General features: G+C 39.1%; 2 protein-coding genes across 4 annotated transcripts; one reads left to right on the top strand and one right to left on the bottom strand.

Moving 5' to 3' along the window:
- The first annotated feature begins 9 nt into the window (after positions 1–9).
- Positions 10–10,851, top strand: dhrs7b (dehydrogenase/reductase (SDR family) member 7B). Its single transcript, XM_052132703.1, has 7 exons — positions 10–55; positions 6,036–6,193; positions 6,304–6,419; positions 7,431–7,641; positions 7,740–7,832; positions 9,528–9,680; positions 9,795–10,851. The coding sequence occupies exons 2-7, from the start codon at positions 6,040–6,042 to the stop codon at positions 9,998–10,000; spliced, it is 933 nt and encodes a 310-aa protein (XP_051988663.1). The 5' UTR covers positions 10–55; positions 6,036–6,039; the 3' UTR covers positions 10,001–10,851.
- Positions 10,852–11,143: 292 nt separating this feature from the next.
- tmem11 (transmembrane protein 11) lies at positions 11,144–22,567 on the bottom strand. Of its 3 annotated transcripts, XR_007971137.1 has the most exons (3): positions 21,881–21,946; positions 13,052–14,678; positions 11,151–12,535 (listed from the first exon to the last, which is right to left on the bottom strand). XR_007971137.1 is itself a non-coding variant. In XM_052132705.1 (2 exons), exon 2 carries the CDS (start codon positions 14,669–14,671, stop codon positions 14,162–14,164), a length of 510 nt encoding a protein of 169 aa, XP_051988665.1. In that variant the 5' UTR covers positions 14,672–14,678; positions 22,440–22,567; the 3' UTR covers positions 11,144–14,161. The 3 variants fall into 3 exon arrangements, 2 of the variants coding, with proteins under 2 accessions (XP_051988665.1, XP_051988664.1); XM_052132705.1 differs by lacking the exon at positions 21,881–21,946 and adding an exon at positions 22,440–22,567 and having other exon boundaries at positions 11,144–14,678; XM_052132704.1 differs by having other exon boundaries at positions 11,144–14,678.
- Between the last annotated feature and the right edge of the window lie 3,765 nt (positions 22,568–26,332).

Consider the following 26,332-nt stretch of genomic DNA (forward strand, 5'->3'; position numbering starts at 1 on the left):
CGTGATAGTGTTTAGTTCCGGACTCGCCATTCACTTACATGGGTTCCAGTTTCTGGTAAGTAAGGTATTATTATTATTCCTGATGTGTTACTTTGTAAGTTTACGTGCACAAATACAGCACGTGCCGCATTATTAGGAACAGTGAGCCCTTTGAGATGACAAAAATGCTCTGCAAGCAGTAATGTGCAGTTCTGAAAGGTTTTGGAAGCAGTTACTGTGGATTAATTGGCATTAGTGGTTGTTTTTGTATCACTGACTTGACTGTGAACCGTGGCTTGTTTTGAGCGTTGAAATACGAGTTCTCACTATCACTAACGCTATGATATTGAAGGAGCTCACATATATAATGCACACCTTCTCGTTGCTTCTTTACCCTCCGTTCTCATTCATTTATATTATTAATATCATTTTATTATTCATATTTATGCTTTTTAATTTAATAGAAATATATGCACCTTTTATATTTGTACCAAAATTCTACAAACAATACCCCATAATGACAACGTGAAAGAAGTTTGTTTGAAATCTTTGCTAATTTATTAAAAATAAAAAAATCACATGTACATAAGTATTCACAGCCTTTACCATGACACTCAAAATTCAGCTCAAGTGCATCCTGTTTCCACTGATCACCCTTGAGATGTTTCTACAACTTGATTGGAGTCCACCTGTGGTAAATTCAGTTGATTGGACATTATTTGGAAAGGCACACACCTGTCTATATAAGGTCCCACAGTTAACAGTGCATGTCAGAGCACAAACCGAGCCATGAAGTCCAAGGAATTGTCTGTAGACCTCCGAGACAGGATTGTATCGAGGCACAGATCTGTGGAAGGGTACAGAAAAATGTCTGCAGGATTGAAGGTCCCAATGAGCGCAGTGGCCTCCATCATCCGTAAATGGAAGAAGTTTGGAACCACCAGGACTCTTCCTAGAGCTGGCCACCTGGCCAAACTGAGCGATCGGGGGAGAAGGGCCTTAGTCAGGGAGGTGACCAAGAACCCGATGGTCACTCTGACAGAGCTCCAACATTTATCTGTGGAGAGAGGAGAAACTTCCAGAAGAACAACCATCTCTGCAGCACTCCACCAAATCAGGCCTGTATGGTAGAGTGGCCAGACGGAAGCCAGTCCTCAGTAAAAGGTACGTGACAGCCTGCCTGGAGTTTGCCAAAAGGCACCTGAAGGACTCTTAGACCATGAGAATCAAAATTCTCTGGTCTGATGAAACAAAGATTGAACTCTTTGGCCTGAATGGCAAGCGTCATGTCTGGAGGAAACCAGGCACCGATCACCTGGCCAATACCATCCCTTCTGTGAAGCATGGTGGTAGCAGCAGCATGCTGTGGGGATGTTTTTCAGCAGGAGGAACTGGGAGACTAGTCATGATCGAGGGAAAGATAAATGCAGAAATGTACAGAGACATCCTTGATGAAAACCTGCTCCAGAGCGCTCTGGACCTCAGACTTGGGGTGAAGGTTCATCTTCCAAAGAACAACAACCCTAAGCACACAGCCAAGATAACAAAGGAGTGGCTACGGGACAACTCTGTGAATGTCCTTGAGTGGCCCAGACTTGAACCCGATTGAACATCTCCTGATGGAGCTTTAGAGGTCCTGCAAAGAAGAATGGGAGAAACTGCCCAAAAATAGGTGTGCCAAGCTTGTAGCATCATACATAAAAGACTTGAGGCTGTAATTGCTGCAAAGGTGCTTGAGCAATGGCTGTGAATACTTACGTACATGTGATATTTTTTTTTAATTTAATTTTTATTTATTTTTTTAATTTGCAAAGATTTCAAACAAACTTCTTTCAAGTTGTCATTATGGGCTATTGTTTGTAGAATTTTGAGGAAAATAATGAATTTCATCAATTTTGGAATAAGGCTGTAACATAACAAAATGTGCTGTGAATACTTTCCGGATGCACTGTATGTAACCTCGGTTCCCTGAGAAGGATATGGGGAGTGTCCTTCCACATGATCTTGTTGAAACCTCTCTACAATAATGCCAATATTCTAATATTGTCTATGGTGTTTAAACCCTGCCCTTTTAGGCACAAAGCTGTTTGCTATAAAACCAGGTGCACAAACACCATTCCTCAGAATTTTCTGACTGAGGGACTTGGGCGCATCACTCGCACCTCAGAAGAACATTTCTCACAGAAGAGTCTTCTAGTGTGGCCAGCGTTCACAATGTCTCATTCCCTTTGTCTCAGGGAACCAAGGTTACGTATGTTACGTATGTAACCGAGACATTCCCTTAAAAACTCAGTAAACTTGACATTGCATTTGCTAATGCATATAGGGAATAGAATCCCATCAGGCCGCACTAAACAACATAACCTTCCAGAGAGGAAACATGATGCCGCAGTCCCTCAGGCGGCGACCGACATGAGTATGCCGCAAGTGAGTGACCAGGACTGGACTGGTAATGTGGCATACCGAGCATTTTCCCGGTGGGCCGACGCACTTTGGGGCCGAATGGGCCGCGATAAGCTAAAATGAGCCGCCGCGTTATGCAGAATGGACCACAAAACGGCTCCTCGATATGCAGAGAAGGACAACGAACACCCCTGCTCAAATTGTGGACCAGTTGCTATGTAAAATCTTGAGCCGATTTCTCTTCCCAGTCCAGCCCTGTGAGTGACCCTCATGTTGGGCCAGAAGGGGAGCACTCAGAATGAATATATGATTGATAGTCATACAGTATGATTTAACCCCTTCACGAACCTACTCGGGAAGGAAGTTTATTTATAATGAAAGTGCTTGTGAGTTTCTGGTAAATTAAATGTTCTGCACTTATATAGCGCCTTTTTTAACCTTAACGGTATTCAAAGTGCTTTACACTGTGACTCATTCACCCATTCAAACACCAATGGTGGCAGAGCTGCCATGCAAGGTGCTAGCCTGCCATTGGTAGCAACTTGGGCTTCGGGAGTTTGAACCAGGATTTGAACCACCAACCCTGCGATTAGTGGCCAACCCTCTCTACCAACTGAGCCACAGCTGCAACTGTTTCCATTATAATGGCCTGATGCAGGTGGTTGGGTAAAATGATGGGGAGCTCATTCTTAAGGGGAGTGCATAAGTATATGTTTAATAGTATGAAATAGTAAGCGCTCTAAACAAAGAGGACTTGTCAAGAGAGAGACGTTACATCTAGTTTGTAAAACCTTGTGTATTTTGAGAAGACCATCCTGCTGTAAAACATATGTCTTGTAAAGACACTGTTTGTCCATGCCCATGAGGCCACGCCCTCTAGTTGAGTGTGCTTTAACACCAATTGGGCCGATCTTACCCTGTGACTTGTAAGCCAGGGCAATCGCATCAACAATCCAGTGAGAAAGTCTTTGCTTGGATACGGATATTCCTTTATTGCATCCTCCATAGCACATAAAGAGCTGATCAGACAGTCTGAACTGGCAGGTACGCACAGCACATGTAAAATGCAAGAATTGTTCTTCATCTGAATGAAATGGAGGAGGGAAGAATGCTTGAAGGTGAACCAATTTCACTCTGATGGGCGTGGTTAGAACCTTAGGCACATAGCTTTTGCTGGGTTTGACATTAGCTTTTGAATGACTGGGGCTAAACTCCAGACATGAACTGTTAATTGATAGGGCATGTAAGTAACCGACCCGTTTTACCGAGGCCAGAGCCAGCAGTAGTACAGTCTTAATGGAGAGCATGCGCAAATCAACAGAGTCCAAAGCCTCGTAGGGGGTGCCCTGCGAGCGCTTTTTGGACCAAAGTTATGTCCCAAGTCGAGGTGGATTTAATTATCTTGAGCATTGACGGAGTGAGTCCTGCATCTAATCGCTCTTGAATAAATATGAGAATTTCTTGTATGGGGCAGTTTACTGGGTCTTTGCCATTTGAAAGACATTAATCAGTGAACATTTCCATTTTAGCACATGGAGGCATCTCATATACAGCGCTCTGGCCTGTAAAATGGTGTTCATGACTGTATGCTTCAGTTCTGGCACATTTAGTGCGCTCTGTTGAGGGGCCACACGTGCAGGTTCCACAGCTTGGGCAGGGGATGCCAGAGAGCCATCCAGAGAGGAGATCCCTCCTCAGTGGTATTTCCCATGACGAGCTGTATAATATCTCTATAATTCCTCTATCAATGTGACATATGCACACCACTACTGTTGTGTTGTCCGAACTAATCAGAATGTGGTGATTCATAATATTGGAAATGAAAAGTCAGGCGTCCATTACACACCAGGCCCCAACCTGTGTTTGATGCATTTGTGGTCACAAGCACAGCAATTTTAGACCCATGCCCTCACATTGATGAATCGCTGTCTCGAAGGAAGAAAATTCAGAGGAATGGAAAACGCGCTCTGTGTGGAGTTGTGAACGGCTCTTAAAGGGTGATGACAAGAGGAATTAAAATTTCCTTGATCTTTTCACATATATCAGGCTATTTATTCTATCCACAGTTTTTCTCAGCAACCTCTGGGTGGCGCCATGATGATACTAATTGCCTGTTTTTTTTGTTTATGGTCTTGATTTGAAAAATTACCTAAACGAGCAATCCAGACAGAGAACAGCAACCATTTAAGTTTGTTTGGAGTAAAAATTTATTTTAGGCTGTTAATTGTTGTCATATCAACCCAAAGTAGGTAATGATATCAATGTATCTAAGCTCGCACCATTGCTTCATGACATCTACACACTCAGTTGAGACACTGTCAATAAAAAACTGTCATCTCGTCTCTGAAGTATAGGCACTATAGACCCACATGCACTTTTAGCCATTTTTACAAATGTAATACCTTAAACATTAATAATATACATGCTACATGCTAAGAATATACGCTGATGGGAGTGAAAACACTGGAGACAGGAAATTGAAAACAGTCGAATTGTGGAACACTTTCACATTTAGGAGATAGTTGGATAAAAACATACTTTAAGTTTCAGTACTCAAAACTTCCTCCTCACTGTGAAAAGGGTTTTGTCATTTGTTAAAACCAAGCTCTCAAAACGACTAGTTCTCTACTTCCTCTACATTGTGATGTCACACTATGGTAGACATCTAACACTAATGACCATCACCTGCACCTAATCAGAAATATTTATATATGATTTTGCCTTACTATTTACTCTTTACATAATGAAAAATGGAAAGAAATGCTTTAAAACTTTTAGACTTTATGAAGAAATTGAAGCTTTGTTTAAATATTTTTTAAACATATATATTTATTAATTACTAAATAAATAAAATGCCACAGTGTAGATTTCTTTTATTTCAAATCCTTTATTAGAATAACAGATCAAGCAAATGTACAGGAAAATAACTAAAGCAAAAGCCAGTTTCAAACAGAAAGCCAGGGGTTTAAATGTTTTAAAAATGTCATTATAATAATGAAAAGCCTTTATAAACCACAAACGTTTTGATTATAGAACCAGAGTGTGTTTAGAGGTGCAGCTAGTTTAATTTACAATAGACCTGCAGATTTATGATGTATGATCCAGTTCTGTTCCGCTTGGCAGCGAAGTGTCCATCATTTGAACCATACAGAAAGCAGTTTTTATAAGCGCTCTTCGAAGCACTCATGTATGAGCTATTCGGTTTGGAACGACCCTTCAACATGGTGGCCATGATTGTTCTCCCTCCGAAGTGCCCTTCGGAGGCTGAATTATCCCTTTTGTAACGTAGGGAACTTTACATTATCACTTCCATAGCTCACTCAGTAGTGGTGAGCAGTGAGATTGCAGGTAGAGAGCAGGTCAGTCAAGAGCAGAGAGCCAATCATAACAGTGGGTGTTTACTGTCAAGTCTTAAAGGAGGAGAAGCACCAAAATAGATTATTTATGACAGAGTGTCAGAATGAGGGAGGAAAATGATCATGTTATACAAATAAATACAAATCTTTACTAATGTAAAAAGTGAGCCTCAAGGAACATTAAAATAATAATAAAAAAGGCATATCATGACTCCTTTAAGACTTTAGATTTGTGTGATTGTGTCATTTTACTGTACTTGTGAATTTATATTTGCATATCTCTTTGAATGTGTACAGACTCATGGAGCGTTTCTTAGCTTCAGGTATTGGGCAACTGGCTGTTGGGACCGTCGGGTTGCTGATGTTGCTGAAAGTGATACAGAGATTGAGAGACAAGCAGAATGTGCAGAATAAAGTGGTGGTGATTACTGGAGCCAGTTCAGGCCTGGGCAAAGGTTGCATGCACAGAAACTCGCATACAATGCTGTCTTATCAATGGCATTTGGCTGTAGATATCACATTATTCTTTGTCTGTCTTGCATCATAATATGTTCTCACTCTGTAGAGTGTGCACGGGTGTTTCATGCCGCTGGGGCCCGCCTGATCCTGTGCGGACGGGACCAAAATAGACTGCAGGAGGTGGTCGAGGAGCTGAGAGCTAAACCCATTGGAAAGATACAGGTACAGATGTTCACACAAATATCATGTCTTTTTACACAGTTTGTGCAATAATTTTTTTTTTAAATGACCAAGGCTGTTTAATTGAATGTGATTAAATAGTGCATTTAAATGTTAGATAAGATGTCTTGAGGTTAGATGTCTTGAAAGTTTCAGTGATTAATTAAAACAAGAAAAATCCAAATGTGCATTAAATTTTTTTAATATTTTGGGCTAACATAAAACACAAGACGCAGCGATAAATTAGAGAGAAGGCACGTATATTATGTTTGCTTTTCAGATCTCTTTATTATAATGCGTTCCCATACACTGTGATCTTCTACATTTAATTAAACGCTGTTCTGTCACTCATTGGTTGTTGTCTATCAACTTCTCTGAAATGTTTATAAAAAATAATCAAATATGATATTGAAAAATAATGACAAATTAGGATAAAAAAAATAAAACCTAAAAAAAACCATTAGAGAACATTCTGTAAAAGTTCTTATTAGGTTGTCCCACAAAAACCTCCCTGTAATGTTCTGGGAAAGTATGTTTATGGTTGTAAAAATAAACCTAAAAATAACCATCAGAGCACGTTCTGTTCTTGTTAGGTTGTCAGTCAAAATGTTTGGTAGGACTTTATTTTACAGTACTGTTCTACATTTACATTCTATATAATTACATCAATTATATTAATGACTAGGTACTAACCCTAAACCTAACCTTAATCCATATTAAGTACATGTAGTTACCTAATATTACTCAGTACTTTCTTGGGTAAGTACATTATGTGTACTTTCAGTATACTTTCAATGTAAACTAAAGTGTAACCAAAAGTTCCCTGCAGCATTCTATGGACGTTAGTTTATTTGAAATAAAATAGAACCTTAAGAGAATGTTCGTAGAACGTTAGGAATTGGTTTCCAACAAAATAACCAAATGGGAACCAAATGCTTACATTAGGGGAACGTTTTGTGTTTGCTGGATTGTCTTGCCTTTTAACTACTGTAGGTTTATTTTTTTCCTTTTCAGACTTATCCTCCATGCACGGTCACATTTGACCTCTCCAACACAGTGTTGGTTGCCAGTGCTGCCGAGGAGATTTTGAAGTGCCACGGACATGTGGATGTCCTCATCAACAATGCAGGCATTAGTTACCGTGGCAACATCATGGACACCCACATCTCTGTTCAGCGAGATGTCATGGAGACCAACTACTTTGGTCCTGTTGCTCTTACCCAAGGTGAGTGAAAGAAAGTGAGAGTAAGAGAGAAAGACGAAAATGTCATGGTTAAATGATTGTGAAGTAAATATTATAGTAAATATTCTCTTTCTCTTTAGCCATTCTGCCCTCTATGGTAGATAGACGCAATGGACATATTGTGGTCATCAGCAGTGTGCAGGGAAAGATCGCCATCCCATACAGATCTGCATGTGAGTATTCAAGAATCCCGGTCACATTTCACTCCAAAACCAAAGAATGAAAAAATATTTTGCATAAGGACAATGTAGTTAACTGCATTGTGATATTACTTTTAGGACAAATAAGCACATTTTACAAGCTCAATTGTCATTAGTGAAAGGCCTCTTATATTGCCTTTCTCTTTTATATTTTAATGATTATTCTCATTACTGTATTAGTCATTTTTGCTGTATTACAGGAAAAAAAAGTTATATAATTAGACATGAATAATTAATTAATTTCTAATTAAATGCAATCCAACAAAATCTGTAATGATATATAAATACTTTAAAATGTGTATATATATATTGTTTTCCATGTTACAGTAATGATAATGAAATTAAAACAGAAAAGTTGGGGGAAAATTTGCTTAATTTTCCTGAAAATATTCACAGTGCAAACAAAATCTTAAAAGTCCTCGTGAAGTGCATTGATAAGTACAGCTTACTTTACATGAAGTTCAGTGAACACGAAGTTGCAGTCCTAGACACGCACATATTCCTCTGTCCACCATGCTGCTTTTAGAGAGTGAAACTGTACAGAAATTGAGCGATCTCAAACTAGTTTGGACACTTTTCCACTGACTTGAGATCCGAACAATGATCAAACTGACCCTGTTACAAACAAAAACAGCGCATCGTGGAGGCAGGAGCTGTTGTGCAAGTCATGAAGATGAATCAGAAGCAAGCGAATAAAACATTAAAACATATCAATGTTTTGAATCACACTACACTATATAGAAAGAGCAAAGAAAACGTACACGTGATGTACATCCCAAGAAACCATTAAATAAAAACTCCAGACAATTTAATTGCATCTAACTCCCGCAAGCACGTCCAATCAGAAGTGATAGTCCCTATGCCCTATTCCTTTCAAAGACAATTACCCTGCACTCTTCAACGGTCAGTGATTATTATTGGACAGAGACATTATTGGACATCAGCGCAGGTGATGTGCAGTGAGCAGATCAATACGGCGGGTGCCTTCTCGTTCTAGAATGCATTTGATTGGACAAAGTTTCTCTAGTACAGTTTGACGTCATGAGTTGACTGTGTCTTTCAAGCTGGAAGAGCGAGACTGCAGAATTTAATGCTTATATCTTCTGAAAATGAATTTTATCAAACTGTAGAAGTACACTGGCATATAGGTGACCCTAAAGCTAATAAATATGGGCTAAAAGCAGCAAAACTTTCATTTTGATTTCACAGGGTATTTAAGCGTCATTTTTATGCAAATTGTTTTTTCTTAAGATTTTGGGGGTAAGATGTCACCTGGACATCTCTTTGTGTAAGTGAATAAAGCCCCCTCATGAAAAAAGCACCAAAACTATTGCTTTAATTAGCTTATTGCTGATCAAATGGAAATGGAAGTGGAAGGAGTGATGGTGGAGTAGTGGGCTAAAGCACATAACTGTTAATCAGAAGGTTGCTGGTTTGATCCCCACCGCCACCACCATTGTGTCCTTGAGCAAGGCACTTAACTCAGGTTACTCCGGGGGAATTGTCCCTGTAATAAGTGCACTGTAAGTCGCTTTGGATAAAAGTGTCTGCCAAATGCATAAATGTTAAATGGAGGCATTCAGACATTTTTCATAATGAGTGTATATAAAATAGTATTACTTATGTTTGAATACTTGCATTGATGCATGTGTCATCTGTTCTGTTCAGATGCAGCATCTAAACATGCGACACAGGCTTACTTTGATTGTTTGAGAGCTGAGGTCGACAGGTTTGGCCTGCAGGTATCGGTCATCAGCCCTGGTTACATCAGAACTAACCTGTCCATCAATGCAGTCACAGGAGATGGCTCTAAATATGGAGGTAAGAGCTTGTTGTACTTAACCAAACCAGTGTGAGTGAACTTGAGTTATGAAGGATAGGCAAATACATGTTTTTATTCCATTTTTCTTTTCCCTGTTCTGTTGGGTCTTGAAGTAATGGACAAAACCACAGCAAAGGGGTGGGATTCTGGGGATGTGGCACGTGCCATTTTAAAGGCTGTCCATCATAAACAGAAAGACACTGTGCTGGCCGGTCCACTGCCCACTGTAGCCATCTATCTACGTACTCTCTGGCCTGCTCTCTTCTTCAGACTGATGGCTTCACGAGCCATAAAGGAACAAAGGGTGAAAGAAGAATAAGAGAAACAGTATTGAAGAAAAAATCTTGATATTTTAAGTCAAATGTATTTGTCAAAATGCTTGTGGAATGTATTTGAATAAATGTTTATTCACAGTCACATTTCATTAAATCATCCCTGACCTCTGAAATATTCAACTGCATGTAATAAGGAACAATTGGACAGATCAGCTAGATGGTTTTTATTTCCTTATATGTAATAAAGTTCTTGAATGGGAAATATTTATTTAATTGTTCTGCTTATTGATGTATTACATATATATTGTCCTGGAGTAAACCATTTACTAATTTATTGATATCTTATTAACCCAAACTTTTCAATAACCAAATTTCCCACTCCATGCATCCTGCTGCACTTTACAAAAAGTTGTAGTTCTCATGTTGGTTGTAATAATCACTGACCATTATGGTCACACACTGGTGCTCATACAGGAAGTTAAAATATTTATTCAACATCAACATCTCAAGTTCTGTTGTCTGCCTCAGCTGGTTGCCCCAACCAGGGACTACTTAAAATGAATTTCCATGGCAACAAAAACAGACAGAGCACTACTGCAAATGCTGCATCATTATAATATGGTTATGACAGATGCTTATGACAAATTTGTTGATGGAGATGTACCACACACATGCAGCTCCCAATAAAAATCTTGAAGAGGTGTGTCCATGATTTAATTGTTAATTGTGCATTAGCTGTAGTTCAGTTGTTATATTAGACTTGACATTTCTGTCATGTTTTTTAAATAATGCAATTTTTCCCCCCCATAGGAACTAAAAACACTTTGCCACTATTGAACAAAATCATATAAGCGATACTGACTTGCAAGTCCAGTTAAAAAAAGGTATAGTCAGGAATCTCAGCAGATATTTCTGTCACCGCAGTGTAATTTAAATGGTATTTTAACAGCCAGTCTAAACAGCAAGAAATATAGTGCAGCATTCTTTCTGCAGTTTACACCAATTGACATTAAACTCTCTGGTTTATTAGGATGTGCCCAGCATTAAATATTCTGCTGTATTTTACAGTTCACATTTCACATGTCTCTAAAGATGAGTTTGAACCTCTCAATTGTAAGCCTGCTGCTTCTTTTGAATGAAGTAACACAAATGTAAAAATAGTTTAGTGTGTATAATGTCTAAATATTTCAACTTTGTCACTAAAAGTTTATTATACAGCCATGATATATCCAAATCCTTAAGTAACTGGAGAAAAAAAAGTAATTCCACTCTGGTTCCTACTAAATGAGATCTGTAACAAACATAAAAGTGCACTGATGAGATTGCTTAGTTTCATGCTCTGTGTCTGCCTCTCTGGCATCGAGTTTAAATCTGTATCTATAATGAATTTTAGCAAACATACACTCACCTGCTCACCTCAGAGCATCACTGACATGAAATATAGTAGAATTCGATACACTCAAATGACACAGCTTGGTTTTTGCATTAAGCATTAATCTAGAAGTATAATTTTATTGTAAAGTGTCATATCTAGGCAGGGTTGGGGAGTAGCTGAGTACATGTAACAGGATTACTTATTTAAAATACAAAATATAAGTAACTGTATTCCACTACAGTTACAATTTAAATCATTGGTAATTAGAATACAGTTACGTTCAAATGGTATTTTGATTACTGAAGAGATTACTTTGCATTTTATTGTCATTTGTTTAATTGAATATTTAGTCCTTTCAGATGGAAAACATTTATTCATATAAATGATGCGATCCAAAGTGCATTTGAACAGCAGTGAAACACTTTCTTATGATGTGTTACATTCATACGAGCAGACAGAGAAGTGTGAAGTATGTTTGGAGTGGAAGAAATAGAAATAAACCTTGTGCAAATTGTCAGCTTTATGCTAAGCTAAAATGCTATTTCTAGCCATTTTACATGCACATATCATATCGCAACAGGCACGATCATATTTTTAGCAAGAAATATGTATAAAATTCATGTTGGATAATAATTTCTTTTTTTCTAGTAAGAGCTTTGACATTAGGGCAAAAATCATATTCTTGATCATTTTTGTATTGTTTTCCTGTACAAATGTCAAAAAATTCTTAAAACAAGATCAATTTGATTGATTTAGTTTTAGAAACAACACTGCATAAGATATTTAGGTTTTTCAGAGAATGTATTTTTAACATGTGTATTTTGTCTTACTGTACTGGCAGAGATTTTATAGTCAAAACAAGTGAAAAAAAATCCACCAGTATTTAGATTACATTACTGACCTTGAGTAATCTAACGGAATGTGTTACAAATTACATTTTACAGCAAGTAATCTGTAGTGAAATACATTTCAAAAGTAACCCTCCCAACCCTGTGTTTAGGACACATGTAAGTATGCAATGCCATAATCAGACAGTAACCCCTATGTGTAATGCCAAAAACTGTGAAGAGGGGTGAGGCGTCCCTGATCTGTAAGAGGTCAACACTGATTGTTAAACTTATATATGGAACATATATATGACTGTCTCGTTTGGAAGAATGTGTCCTCCGGAGGTCGCATTTGAAGGCCGCATACCTCATCGAGGCTGTCTCGTTTAATACAGAGAGTAGAACACTTCAAATGAAAGAAGGTCGCATTTGAAGTGTCCTACTCTCTGTATTAAACGAGACTGTCTCGTTTAATACAGAGAGTAGGACACTTCAAATGCGACCTTCTTTCATGAGAATTCGAAGGATGCATGAGGTGTATCCTTCGTGGGCACTCACAATCCACAATTCTTTGCTTCAACAGAAATGCCTAAAAAAAAAAAATTCCGTCAATTTGCCCATTAATGTGATGTTCAAAAGCAAGTAATGTGAATTCCCAAGTTGAAGTACCTCAGTAGCTAGGTGCAGAGTATATAATATGTATAATTATATTAATATATAATTAAAATAAAGTATTACACCAAAAGTACACCTGTAATATCTATTTTCATTTCTCTTTACATCATTATAACTCTCCTAAAATGTACCTCATACATTCCCTTCTAAAGGGACTGCGGTCATAGCAACCATGTTGCGTTCCATTTCCATTCCTACGAACGCCTTCTCATTTAAACTTGGCGGACGCGTGATATACTGCAGGCTTCAAAGGATACGCGTCCAGCCTAGCACTCAGCCTTCCAAAGGAGACACAGCTATAGATGAATGTTCAAGCTTTTCATCTCAGTTGTGGGACTATATATCCATCGGCCAGTGTGCAATCATAAAAACATAGTAAACAGTAAAGGTGTAAACATTATTTAACATTTTAAAAATTCTTATCTTCCAAATAGATATTTAATGAACAATTAGAGGACTTTATATTAACATTTTATTTAATTAAACTGGTTTGTTTGTTAATTGTTTTGCAAATTAGAATTATTTACAAGCTTTGGTTAATTATGCATCAGTCCATAACTTTGTATGAATTGAGATTTGGATTTTGATCCGAAGTTATGGACTGAAGCATAACTAACCAAAGATTTTAAATACATCTCACTGTGAAGTGTGCATGACAGCTACTAATCAGATGATTTGTAAGAAAGGATCAGAGGTCATCAGAGATGCCATTGAGGTTAAATCTCCTACTCTTTAATGAAAAGGTGACGCACCAAAGGCAGAGTACAGTAAAACTACACAGGGGGAGAAAAGAGAGGATTCAAAGGTCATTTTAAAACATGTCTGTCCGTTCACCACACGTTCAGTCCCAGGTGCGAAGGCTCCGTGTGAGTGGCAGGTGACAGTGGGGGAGGGAAGGGGCTGGAAAGGCACAGGGAAGGGGGCATATCAAGTGCAAGGGTGAGATCACTTTAAAGTACAGAAAAAGGGAAAGAATCTTTCTTCTAGTAACTAAGAGCTCCCCCCCAACCCTTCCTCTCTTACACCCTCCCATCCATCCATCAATCAATCGGTCCGCCTGTCCAATCTTACACAGCTGAAGCAAAATGATGAAAAATAGTGACAGAGAGAGTACTGTTTGTTTCTTGCCACTGCTTTTGTTTCAATAACTCTCTCCATCGGTCCATCCACATATTATTGTTGTGATCTTGTATGTATGTTGGAGTATGTGTGTATCTGCCAGTGTTGGATGTTTAGTAGTGCTTCTCACCTCCCTGCCGCATGTGTGTGCAAGTGTGTATGCATATGTCAGTATCTATATGCATGTGTGTGTGTGTGTGTCATTGCTCTCATACAGCGTACAGTTCATAGATCTTCTTGGCACAGTACGCCAGGGCCGCCAACGCTATCGTGTTGTGCAGTCTCTTTCTGTGAACGTCGTCCCGTCGAACCAGAACCACTGGTGTGGAGGAGGTGAGCGTGTGCAGGGGCAGCCGTGAGAGCTTCTGACTGTCATATTCCACCTGGTATTTGCAGCAGGGGTCGAACTGCCAGGAGATGCCATACAGTGTGGCGCATGCCAGGCTTAGTGCACCAGCCGGCAGTGCCACGTAACGGGAGTAGTCGGCAGTAAGAGCGAGTGGCGTGAGGAGGCACGCAGCCCCCGCCAGTACGGCTGTTTTGTGCAGGCAGTTTCCGACGGCCACCCAGCGGGCGGTTTCGTCTCCGATCCGCGTGGGCTCGATCACGATGTAGCGGTACTGTGCCTCCAGAGCCTGTTCCAGCTCATACTCAAACTGCTCCTGTGCATTCTCACCATTGTAGATCTCGTGGACGATGTAACACTCTGTGGCCGCCATCACTCCCCTTAAGAGAAAGTGAAAGAAAAAATGAGTTTGCCATACTGTTACGCAAAAAGAAAAACTGATCGGAGCACTGAGAAAGCTTAATAACCGAAGTCAACATCCCTTTTCAATGTTGATTCATAAGAACTGACATGCATGTACTTTACATTATAATTTATATACTTAGCAGATGCTTTTTATCCAAAGTATCTTACAGCATACCTGACATATATAGTTTATCAGTTTTCTAGGAAATCAATCCCACTACCTTTGGTTTCCTACAGTAACTACTTTAAGAAATAAATGATCAAATAAGTTGGGTTCATCCTAGGGATTCGCCATGGTGGTCGACTAATCGTCCTACAATTAACTAGTCAATTAGTGGGGTTGATTATTTTTTTTTTGTGGTGTTTTAATTGGAAGAAGGTCTGTTTCTATCTATCTATAAGTGGGCGCAAGGTCTTATTTTATTTCAGAAAATATAAAAGCTGTGAGTAAGACTCAGGCAGCTGCTATGGCTAAATTAGATCGTTATAGGGGGAACCCTTGTGGCCAGAGATGGAAGGGAGAAATTCTGTTAAAGTCGGCATGAAATGAAAGTTGCGAGCATATTGTGAAGTATTTCTGAGTAAAATGGGTAATAGAATAACAAAAATGTAGGGTGGGAACTTGATTTTATTCATCAGTTGTTGATTGGATTGTGAAAAGTGGGCGTTACATTCCAGAATTGAGGGAGATCTGAATGCAAGTTTGCAGTCAGACACACACACACACACACACACACACACACACACACACACACACACACACACACACACACACACACACACACACACACACACACACACACACACACCTCGAGCCGGTTACAGGGGAAACTGAGCAGAGATCTTAACACACTCATAATAGCACATCACGGTCTTTGTTTACGAATAGACTGTAGCCATTGAAAAACGAGCGAGTAAATATTTCAATGTTTTGTATCATAATACACTAAATACTATGGGGAAAAAACTTGTGTTGTACATTCCAAGATATCTGCATTTAGAAATATGAATAAACTCCAGAGGAATCCAACTCACGTTGCATTCAGTAGTGATCACCTCAGCAATTGTAGTGAGAAATTTCTCGAACACAATCCCGAATCCGCCATTATTCCTCCTTCAAAATGTAAATTCAAACCAACGGGCCCGTAACAAAGCAAGTTTGGGGTATGGAACGGGAGTTTTGGTGGAAAGCCGATGAAAAAACACCTTTTCATCTCTGTATTAGTTGCTTCAAAGGCAGGTTTATTAACTTATAGCCCAACCATCAGTTAACACTTACGTCAGCTGAGCAGAGAAGTCATTGCGAGTGGGGGTGGGGCAATTTATTGTTTTTGACTAAAGATTAAGATATTTTTTTAAATAACATGCACGGATTAATCATTCATAATAAAAACAGCAACATCCAATAAGAAAATAAGAATTGTCCGTTTTGATTCAATGCTGACTTTAAGCAATAATGTATAAAAACGTTTCTATTGGTTGTATGTGGAAGCCAGGTGCTATTTCTATTGTAAATACTTGTTTATTGTTATTTATAGTCATGTTTTGTTAATTTGTATAGTTACTTATTGTTAATTTGTATTTTTTTAGTTTTGTGTAGTTAATATATTCCAATTTTAAGTTAATAGTCATTTTATGACTATTATGGTGTCATTCTTGTGTGGGCCAGGATCTCAGGGGTGGGGGGCCTCCAAGCAGGATTTTGTTTAGGGCCCAATAATTGATAGACGCAACTTGTTGGATAGCATTTTTGTATGATGATAGTCTGCTATGCTTAACAATGAATAACATCAGCACATTAAACCCCCCTGCAAGAAGTTGTGTTTCTTAAATGCTTTATGTTCACAATATTTTTGTAGTACCAATTTGTTCACTTAAGCTAGGACATGCAATTTATTTAATTTGTATTCTCATCTGGTAATACTGTTTAACCAACATAAGCTTAAGAAAATAATAAATTAGGTTTATTTGATATATGCGCCTAGAGTTAATAGTTATTTAAATTATACATTTAATACATTCATTAAAAAAAAACAAGACAGCCATTACTGGTCTGTCTCAACTCAGCCCTCTCCGGTCTTGACTCAAACTCGACATATTCTGGTCTGGGACTGGACATGTACTCGGATGAGCTGGTCTCTTTAAGCTAGTGTTGTTGTCGAAATTTTACACAAACTGTCAGTTTAAATGCATGCATTTTCTGGAGGTGATTCAGAGAGATTTAAATCTTTTGCTGATTCAAACACTGCTTAAATAAATATTTGCAGTATAAAAGGTTGTGAACTAGATGTGTACCCACATCATTATCTTGCAGTTCTGCTCTTATGCAGTAAGATGTTATTGTTATATAGCCTTTATTTTTGTTGAATTTCCATTAACATGTTGAGTGCTGTGCTTAGCCTTCTTCTACTCCACTCTGATCAGGGTCACATGAACAAAACGAAGACCAATTAGACATTATTTTCTTTAACAGCGACTAATCAACAAGTCATTCAAACAATGGACTAGCAGATTTTGAAAATTGGTAGTTTTGCACCAGGACTACTAACTGAATATGCACTGTCAATTCATTTGAGCTGAAAGAAAAATCCAACAACTAAAAGTAACTACAGGAACTGTTTATTCTGGCCTTTATGAGACACAATCTTTCTCGTGTGATCTACAAAATGCGTCATCTGCCAGACGATACCTGCGGCCTGAGTTCACATAATAACACATACAACATAATATAGACGTTAATAGAAGTGAAATGGCTTATGGGAAGTGTTCAGATGTGCAATGAAAGGCAGCTATTTTGTTAAACTCATTATTTAAAATGTTGAACTTAAAACAAACTCGACAAAGTAAACCGAGAGTGCAGTAGTGGTCAGCCTTTTTAAATGGTTAAAGACAGGGTCGTAGTACTATTTTCATGGTCTTGGTCTTATCATGGACTCGTGAGCAATTTGACTCGGTCTTGACTCGTACTCAAACAAGTGTGGACTCGGTCTTGACTCGTACTCAAACAAGTGTGGACTCGGTCTTGACTCGTACTCAAACAAGTGTGGACTCGGTCTTGACTCGTACTCAAACAAGTGTGGACTCGGTCTTGACTCGGTCTTGACTCGTACTCAAACAAGTGTGGACTCGGTCTTGACTCGTACTCAAACAAGTGTGGACTCGGTCTTGACTCGTACTCAAACAAGTGTGGACTCGGTCTTGACTCGTACTCAAACAAGTGTGGACTCGGACTTAACCCAGAGTCTCTTTTAAAAAATACACAGTGAAAGCTTTGATTTATCTGACAAACATTTTTGTGTGACAATATCAGAGATCTTGACGTTTGTCCCGCATTTCAATCTGCAGCATAGAATCAGAACTAGTGATGCCCGATTCAAGAATATATAATTTTATTGAGTCCATTTTTTTTCCTTCTCAGCGAAATGGCCAAACAGGTTAGCAAAAAGGTCTGAATAGTTTGGCTATTCAGTCCAATTAGTTCGGACTGCTATCTTACTGAATAATTTGCAGCTGCTTCTCATTCAAAACTGCACCAGGATATTTTAGAAAACCGAAAACAAACTAATCGTTGGATAAAGTGGATATTTACCTACAGTCAATAAAAGACTTGAGGTAACTTTGAGAAACTTCCATTGGTGCGGTGACTTTTTAATAAGGGTCTGTTCACACCAAATGCATTATTACCTCCACCCATGCTGTTTTTCAGTTATTTTTCTACGTAAACATGCTAAACGGATGTCTTTGTCTCTTGCTTTATGTATCGCTGGGTTTTTGGTGTCTCATGCAGTAGCACCCCAATTTTTTTAAATTTATTTTGTTAAGTTAAAAAGAACATCAACTGTTAAAAAAAGTGTCTCGAGAAACCTGTGTTACTCTTTTCCCTGACAGCAAATGTACAACACCCAGACATCTATTCGATGAGCGTGTTTACATCTGGAAGACATCTATTTTACGTTGTTTGCTCTTCTGCAATACTTCTATAAGACGTATGTCAATAAGTATGTCTTGGATGTCAATATGACATTTCGCAAATGTCTTTGAGACGTTTATGATTTATAATGATTGTAAATCTAATCTTTTTAAGATGTTTAGCAGATGTTAGATGCTTTTCAGATGAAAATATATAAAACAGACATCTCAGAGACATACGTGTGCTATCTGTGTTCACTGCACTGCATTGGTCTGAATGACCTCTAGTCTTCTAGAAATGCTTTCGCAATTAGTGACATGAATGCTACACATACTGGAGAAAATGTAAAATACTTCTCGCAATGTCATCAGAATTTAATTGTTTCTGAGAGAAAAAGAAAACATTTGTGTGTACCCCAAGATGAAATCTTGCAGGCAAAATTAAGTAGAAATGCTTAATTAAATATAGTAGTACAATTCAGGAAATCAGGGCTCTACAGTGCGAGTATTTCAATCGCATTTGCCCCTAAAATTAGATATGAGCGAACAAGAAAAATTATTCACGAACACAGTGTGCCGCAGTCCAGTCAGAGAGAGAAAGGTGAACAATGGAGTAAAGTATCGGTATAGGCTATAAGTTAACGTGCAGACATCGCATTTTATTTCAAGCGAAAAAGAGACGAGAATGAGGAATCCGGTGAGGGGCATTCGCAAGGTTCAACTAATGAAGTCTTTTCACAAGGTTTACCTGAGACGGCTAATGTTAGGGATGCTGAGAACAACGTTAGCGAAGCTACCGTGACCCCAGCGGTCACTTCAACGTCCACTGTAGCCGGTGGAGGGAGAACATATAGATTCAATGCGAATTGGCTCAAAATGTTCCCATGGCTAAAGTTCGAAAACAACGTCATGTTCTGCAAATATTGTAGAGGGCAGAAACAGGTGGGCTACTCGTCCTTCCGTGTCAGGAAACCCGCATCTGAAATGGTGATGGGTCGTTTGCGAACGAGTCGGCTGTTGTAGGTGAACGTTGGGAGCCGGCTCGCATATCAGAATCCATTTATAAAAAAATATACAAAAAAGATATGAAAAATCAAAAGATTTAAAATAACGAAAAAAAGAAATAAAATAATATGTTGTGACCGACTACTCAGACATAGAGCCTCACCTGTTGTTCCTGTCAATCACACACGCAGTGTCAACCAATGAACCAAAGATACTAATTATCAGTACAGCCGCTACCTCTACGCATACTACGCAGTTTACGTAGGTTGCCAACTCAATAGGGGGGCACCATCTTACCCTTGGATGGCACCAGAAAGTCCACCGGCTGCCCTTACTCGCTCGCTCGCTATACGTTATTCAAGGACCCGAAAGCAGTTGCGGAACACAGACGATCACTGCACGCTCATATCTGACCTCTAAGTATGCCAGACGGTCAACATACAAAAGCAACTGGACATCTGATATCCTTTGATTCTAGTAGGCATGGGTTCAATGTGTGATTTGGGTGGTAATAAATAAATTGATCAATTGTCACACATTATACATACATTTCTGCATATACATGGTGAAATTATTTATTTTTCACATATCCCAGCTAAGCTGGGGTCAGAGTGCCGTGTCAGCCATGATACGGCGCCCCTGGAGCAGATAGGTTCAAGGGCCTTGCTCAAGGGCCCAACAGTGGTGTCTTGGTATGTACTGTTCCACAGAGGTGTGTCCCTTAGTATACACACACACACACACACTCATACATGCAGTATAAATATTTATGTAATAAATTGTTTGTTAATAAACTCTGTATTACATTTTTCACTGTGCTCCTAAATGTCTTTGTGTGCTCCTACATTTTTTCATTTAGGAGCACATTTACTCCTTGGGAAGAAGTTAGCATAGAGCCCTGGAAATTGTTAACAGATTGAATGTAAACGTTTATATTAACGTTCTGTATTATCGTGATCAAATTTAATATATTATTGTTTGGTTTTTAAGCAAATTTTAGTTATAGTACAGTAATACTGTATTTTGTTAAGCAAAAATGTTTACTTGAATGGAATATAATACTGTAGTATACAGAAGCTGATAGTTTGTATTGCCATGCTGAGCCACAGACATGTCGTAATTGTACCAATTTGTTCACTTAACCTAGGACCTGTCATTTATTAAATATGTATTCTCAACTGGTAATACTGTTTAACGAACATAAGCTTAAGAAAATAAAAAACTAAATTAAAACAAATTATATATGGTTTATTTGATACATGCGCCTTGAGTCAATAGTTCTTTAAATTATACATTCATTAAAAACTCTTGTCTAAGACTCAGCCTTTACTGGTCTCAGTCTCACCCCTCTCCGGTCTTGGTCTTGACTCAAACTCGACCTACTCTGGCCTCGGACTGGACTTTGACTCGTCCCTCTCTGGTCTTGACTCAAACTCAATCTATTCTGGTCTTGGACTGAACTTGGCCCTCTCTGGTTTTGGTCTAGATTCAAACTCGACCTACTGTGGCCTCGGACTGGACTTGGCCCACACTGGTTTTGGTCTAGACTCAAACTCGACCTAATGTGGCCTCAGACTGGACTTGGCCCTCTCTGGTTTTGGTCTGGACTCAAACTCGACCTACTGTGGCCTCGGACTGGACTTGGCCTTCTCTGGTTTTGGTATTGACTCAAAGTCGACCTACTCTGGTCTCGGACTGGACATGGATGAGCGGTTCTCGACTACAACACTGGCTTAAAGTAATTGTACGCAAACTGTCAGTTAACACGTGTGCACTTACACCATTTTTTAACGGTCGTATTATTCGAATAAATAAAATGATCGTTGTTCTACAAGACAAACATTTCACAGAACACAAAAGTTAAAATAGACCAACCGAAGGTATTAATGTCTGGCGGTTACCATGCATGTGAAGTTTTCCTTTCACTCGTGGCTCTGTTGTCAACATGGATTAAAAACATTGTAAAGGCCCCACAAAAAAGATTCAGCGTGTTCAGCGTTACGAAATTTGGGATGTGATTGACATATACATACGACATTTAGCTGATCTCTGAACTGCTAGTCAGTTGAGGGACTCCTAAGTCAGTAAGCTCATCAAAACATCACATGAGCTCTATTCGGGCAATGTTTTTGGCCTTAACAGTTGCATTAAAGCCCAAAGGTCCCGGTATTTTAACGATAATAACCGAACTTAAAACTAATATGTCGCCAAGGTATTTCGCTTAGTGTATTAAGATAAAATCACAGGTTTTCGTGTAACTGACCTCTCCCTGCTGACTGGGACACCGCGCCTCCTTCCCAGCGACGCCATCTTGAAACAGCTACGGACTAGACTTGACGCAAAACACGCAGCAATGCTTCATGGGTAATGTTGTTCACTAGGCCTGCTCCCTTAATACAGTTAAAAGATGAGGAGCATATGAGCGAGACTACTAATCCCATAACTCAACACGGTTGAGGACCCTACCACTTGAACAGAATGTCCAATGATTTTAATATTTGTATTGTTTTGTTAAAGTCTGTTGTTTGTGATATATACGGACTAAAGTGCTTTAATGAAGTGGACAGGTTATCGGATCTGTATACTGTTTCAGCCGTTCGGCTGTATAATCGATGCTGTATTTTTGTTTTAATAGAAAGAGGTGGCCAATCGAATGCAAGGACAACAGTACGGGTCTTTTCAGTAGGACAAGCCATTCCCAAAATGTATGCAAACGTGCAACTAATGTACTCTGGCGAAATGATTTAACGGTTCGTATATGTCCAGAACCTTCGGACATGTTATGAACGTAGATGCTGTGGAATTGCAGAGGAGACACTCACCCATTATGTGGTCGATTCTCGTTTAGGCAGAGAGATCCGTCCCCGTCGTACGACGCCCACCGAGAGCTGTTGCACACGGGGAAAGAACGCTGTTATATCAACGATACAGTGCTGCTCGCACGTGCCAGCAATGCACTCTCTGTCTCCCACGCGCAGCAGCGACGGATTGCATAACGTGCAAGCGTTGTAAAATTGGCTATAACTTGAGTTAGTTTAATTGGGCTAGAAAGTGATTTTATCAAGCTAAAATCATGTAAACGCTCAAGTCTTGTGGTTACTTTATAATCAGTGAGCATTTTAACATTTATGTATTGGCCCTATTCACAGTGCCTCACTGTAACCTCGATGTTTGCTTTTTAAAAGAAAAGGAGGGACTAGTAGGAATAATTTTTTGTTGTAATTAACATATATGCCACAAATGCTGACGATTGAGCTTAACTTGTATTGAACTTGGAATATTTATTTAAGGTAAAGTAGCCTACTCATCAATTCTTAAGATATTTCTAAAAAGTGTACAGATTAATAACGGTTTAATAACTATTCACTCTCTCAAGTCACAACAGGTTAGCCTCGGTGCTGAGAAATATTATTATCAAGATACAATCATGTTGCATCTCATTTTAAATGTGATTAAGTTCATTAATATGGTTCACTTAGTTACAAATTGATAATTTTGGGGGGAAATACAAGTGTTGCATCAATAATCAATTTATCCATCTATACTAATTTGTTACAAATTCACTAATAATTATATATAAATAGCCATGGCCAAAAGTATTGGCAGTGACATAAATTTTGTGTTTTGCAAAGTTTGTTGCTTCAGTATTTGTAGATTATTATTTCACATGTTTCTATGGTATACTGGAAAACAGTGATAAGCATTTCATAAATTTTAAAGGCTATTATTGGCAAAAATATTAAATATATGCTAAGAGTCAATATTTACAGTGTTCTTCATAACATGAAGGGGGCTTCTGCTTGTCCACTCACCTTTTGAGGATTGACCACAGGTTCTCTATTGGATTAAGATCTGGGGCGTTGCCTGGCAACGGATCCAAAATTTCAATGTAATGATCTCCGAGCCACTTCATTATTACTCTTGCCTTGTGACATGGTGCTCCATCATGGGGCGGCTGTGTCTCAGGTGGTAGAGCGGGTCGGCGACTAATCGCAGGGTTGGGAGTTCAAGTCCCGGCCCACATGCCGAAGTGTCCTTGGGCAAGACACTGAACCCCAAGTTGCCCCCAATGGAGGCTAGCACCTTGCATGGCAGCTCTGCCGTCATTGGTGTGTGAATGGGTGAATGAGTCACAGTGTAAAGTGCTTTGAATAGCGCTAAGGATAAAAAAGCGCTATATAAGTGCAGACCATTTACCATCATGCTGGAAAATGCACGGATCATCACCAAATTGCTCCTGGATCATTGGGAGAAGTTGCTCTTGCAGGACGTTTTGATACCATTCTTTATTCATGGCAGTGTTTTTGGGCAGAATTGTGAGAAAGCCCACTCCCTTGGATGAAAAGCAGCCCCACACATGGATGGTCTCAGGATGCTTCACTGTTGGCACGACACAGGACTCATGGTAGCATTCACCTTTTCTTCTCCAGACTATCTATTTTCCAGATGTCACTTCTCTCCAAGAAAAACATCAAGGACAGGCTGAAATTCTGCAGGAAGTACAAAGATTGGACAGCAGAATACTGATGCAAAGTTATTTTCTCTGATGAAGCCCCCTTCCGACTGTTTGGGACATCTGGAAAATTGATAGTCTGGAGAAGAAAAGGGGAACGCTACCATGAGTGGGAACAGAAGAAAATAATGACGAGGCAGCGGTTCAGGAAATGTTGGTGATAAAGGTTTTATCTTCTACTCGCAGACCTAACAGGTAGAACAGTGCATAATAAATGCTTGATACATTTCTGAAGCAACAACTGCGCTATTTAAACCACTTTACTATCAACTGTGCAGGTGAGGAGCTGACAGCTGCACTCTCATAGAAGCAGATATATCTTTCCTCCTGGACCAGCAACTACCATTTGTGCTTAAAAATGAAAATGAATAGCATTGCATAGATTAATTTTAAATAACAATTAAATACTATTAAATGCTTACAGGTGAAACTCGAAAAATTTGAATATCGTGCAAAAGTTCATTAATTTCAGTAATTCAACTTAAAAGGTGAAACTAATATATTATATAGACTCATTACAAGCAAAGTAAGATATTTCAAGCCTTTATTTGATATAATTTTGATGATTATGGCTTACAGCTTATGAAAACCCCAAATTCAGAATCTCAGAAAATTAGAATATTACATGAAATCAATAAAAAAAGGATTTTAAATACAGAAATGTCGGCCCTCTGAAAAGTATATTCATGCATATGTACTCAGTACTTGGTTTGGGCCCCTTTTGCATTAATTACTGCCTCAATGCGGCATGGCATGGATGCTATCAGCCTGTGGCACTGCTGAGGTGTTATGGAAGACCAAGATGCTTCAATAGCAGCCTTCAGCTCTTCTGCATTGTTTGGTCTCATGTCTCTCATCTTTCTCTTAGCAATGCCCCATAGATTCTCTATGGGGTTCAGGTCAGGCGAGTTTGCTGGCCAATCAAGCACAGTAATACCATGGTCATTGAACCAGGTTTTGGTACTTTTGGCAGTGTGGGCAGGTGCCAAGTCCTGCTGGAAAATGAAGTCAGCATCTCCATAAAGCTTGTCTGCTGAAGGAAGCATGAAGTGCTCTAAAATGTCCCGGTAGACGGCTGCGTTGACTCGGACTTAATAAAGCACAGTGGACCAACACCAGCCGATGACATGGCTCCCCAAACCAACACAGACTGTGGAAACTTCACACTGGACTTCAAGCATCTTGGATTGTGTGCCTCTCCATTCTTCCTCCAGACTCTGGGACCTTGGTTTCCAAATGAGATGCAAAATTTGCTCTCATCAGAAAAGAGGACTTTGGACCACTGAGCAACAGACCAGTTCTTTTTTTCTTTAGCCCAGGTAAGACGTTTGACATTTGAAGCCCATGTCCAGGACCCGTCTGTGTGTGGTGGCTCTTGATGCAGTAACTCCAGCCTCAGTCCACTCCTTGTGAAGCTCCCCACACATTTGAATGGCCTTTTCCTGACAATCCTCTCCAGGCTACGGTCATCCCTGCTGCTTGTGCACCTTTTTCTTCCACACTTTTCCCTTCCACTTAACTTTCTATTAATGTGCTTTGATACAGCACTTTGAGAACATCCAACTTCTTTTGCAATTACCTTTTGAGGCTTTCCCTCCTTGTGGAGGGTGTCAATGATGGTTTTCTGCACAACTGTCAGGTCAGCAGTCTTCCCTATGATTGTGAATTCAACTGAACCAGACTGAGAGACCATTTAAAGGCTCAGGGACCCTTTGCAGGTGTTTAGCTGATTAGAGTGTGACACTTTGAGCCTACAATACTGAACCTTTTCACAATATTCTAATTTTCTGAGATTCTGAATTTGGGGTTTTCATAAGCTGTAAGCCATAATCATCAAAATGATATCAAATAAAGGCTTGAAATATCTTACTTTGCTTGTAATGAGTCTATATAATATATCAGTTTCACCTTTTAAGTTGAATTACTGAAATTAATTAACTTTTGCACGATATTCTAATTTTTCGAGTTTCACCTGTATACAAAAATAAGCATAAGTAATTGTATTCAGTGTGTTTTGATGGAGAACCAATATTTGTTTCTTGTGCTTTTAAGAGGTTTTTTAAAATGTTCTAAAGAAAGAAACTGGAAAAACTGAGACACTCTTTTAAACTATAGAACCATTTATTTAATCTTGTGGATGTTCCATGTTTTGTTCACAGCTCATACTGAATGTAAAAGGCCAGTTTATGTCATGTGACTCGT

This window comes from Xyrauchen texanus, chromosome 8 (genome assembly GCF_025860055.1).
Source record: "Xyrauchen texanus isolate HMW12.3.18 chromosome 8, RBS_HiC_50CHRs, whole genome shotgun sequence".
NCBI lineage: Eukaryota > Metazoa > Chordata > Actinopteri > Cypriniformes > Catostomidae > Xyrauchen > Xyrauchen texanus.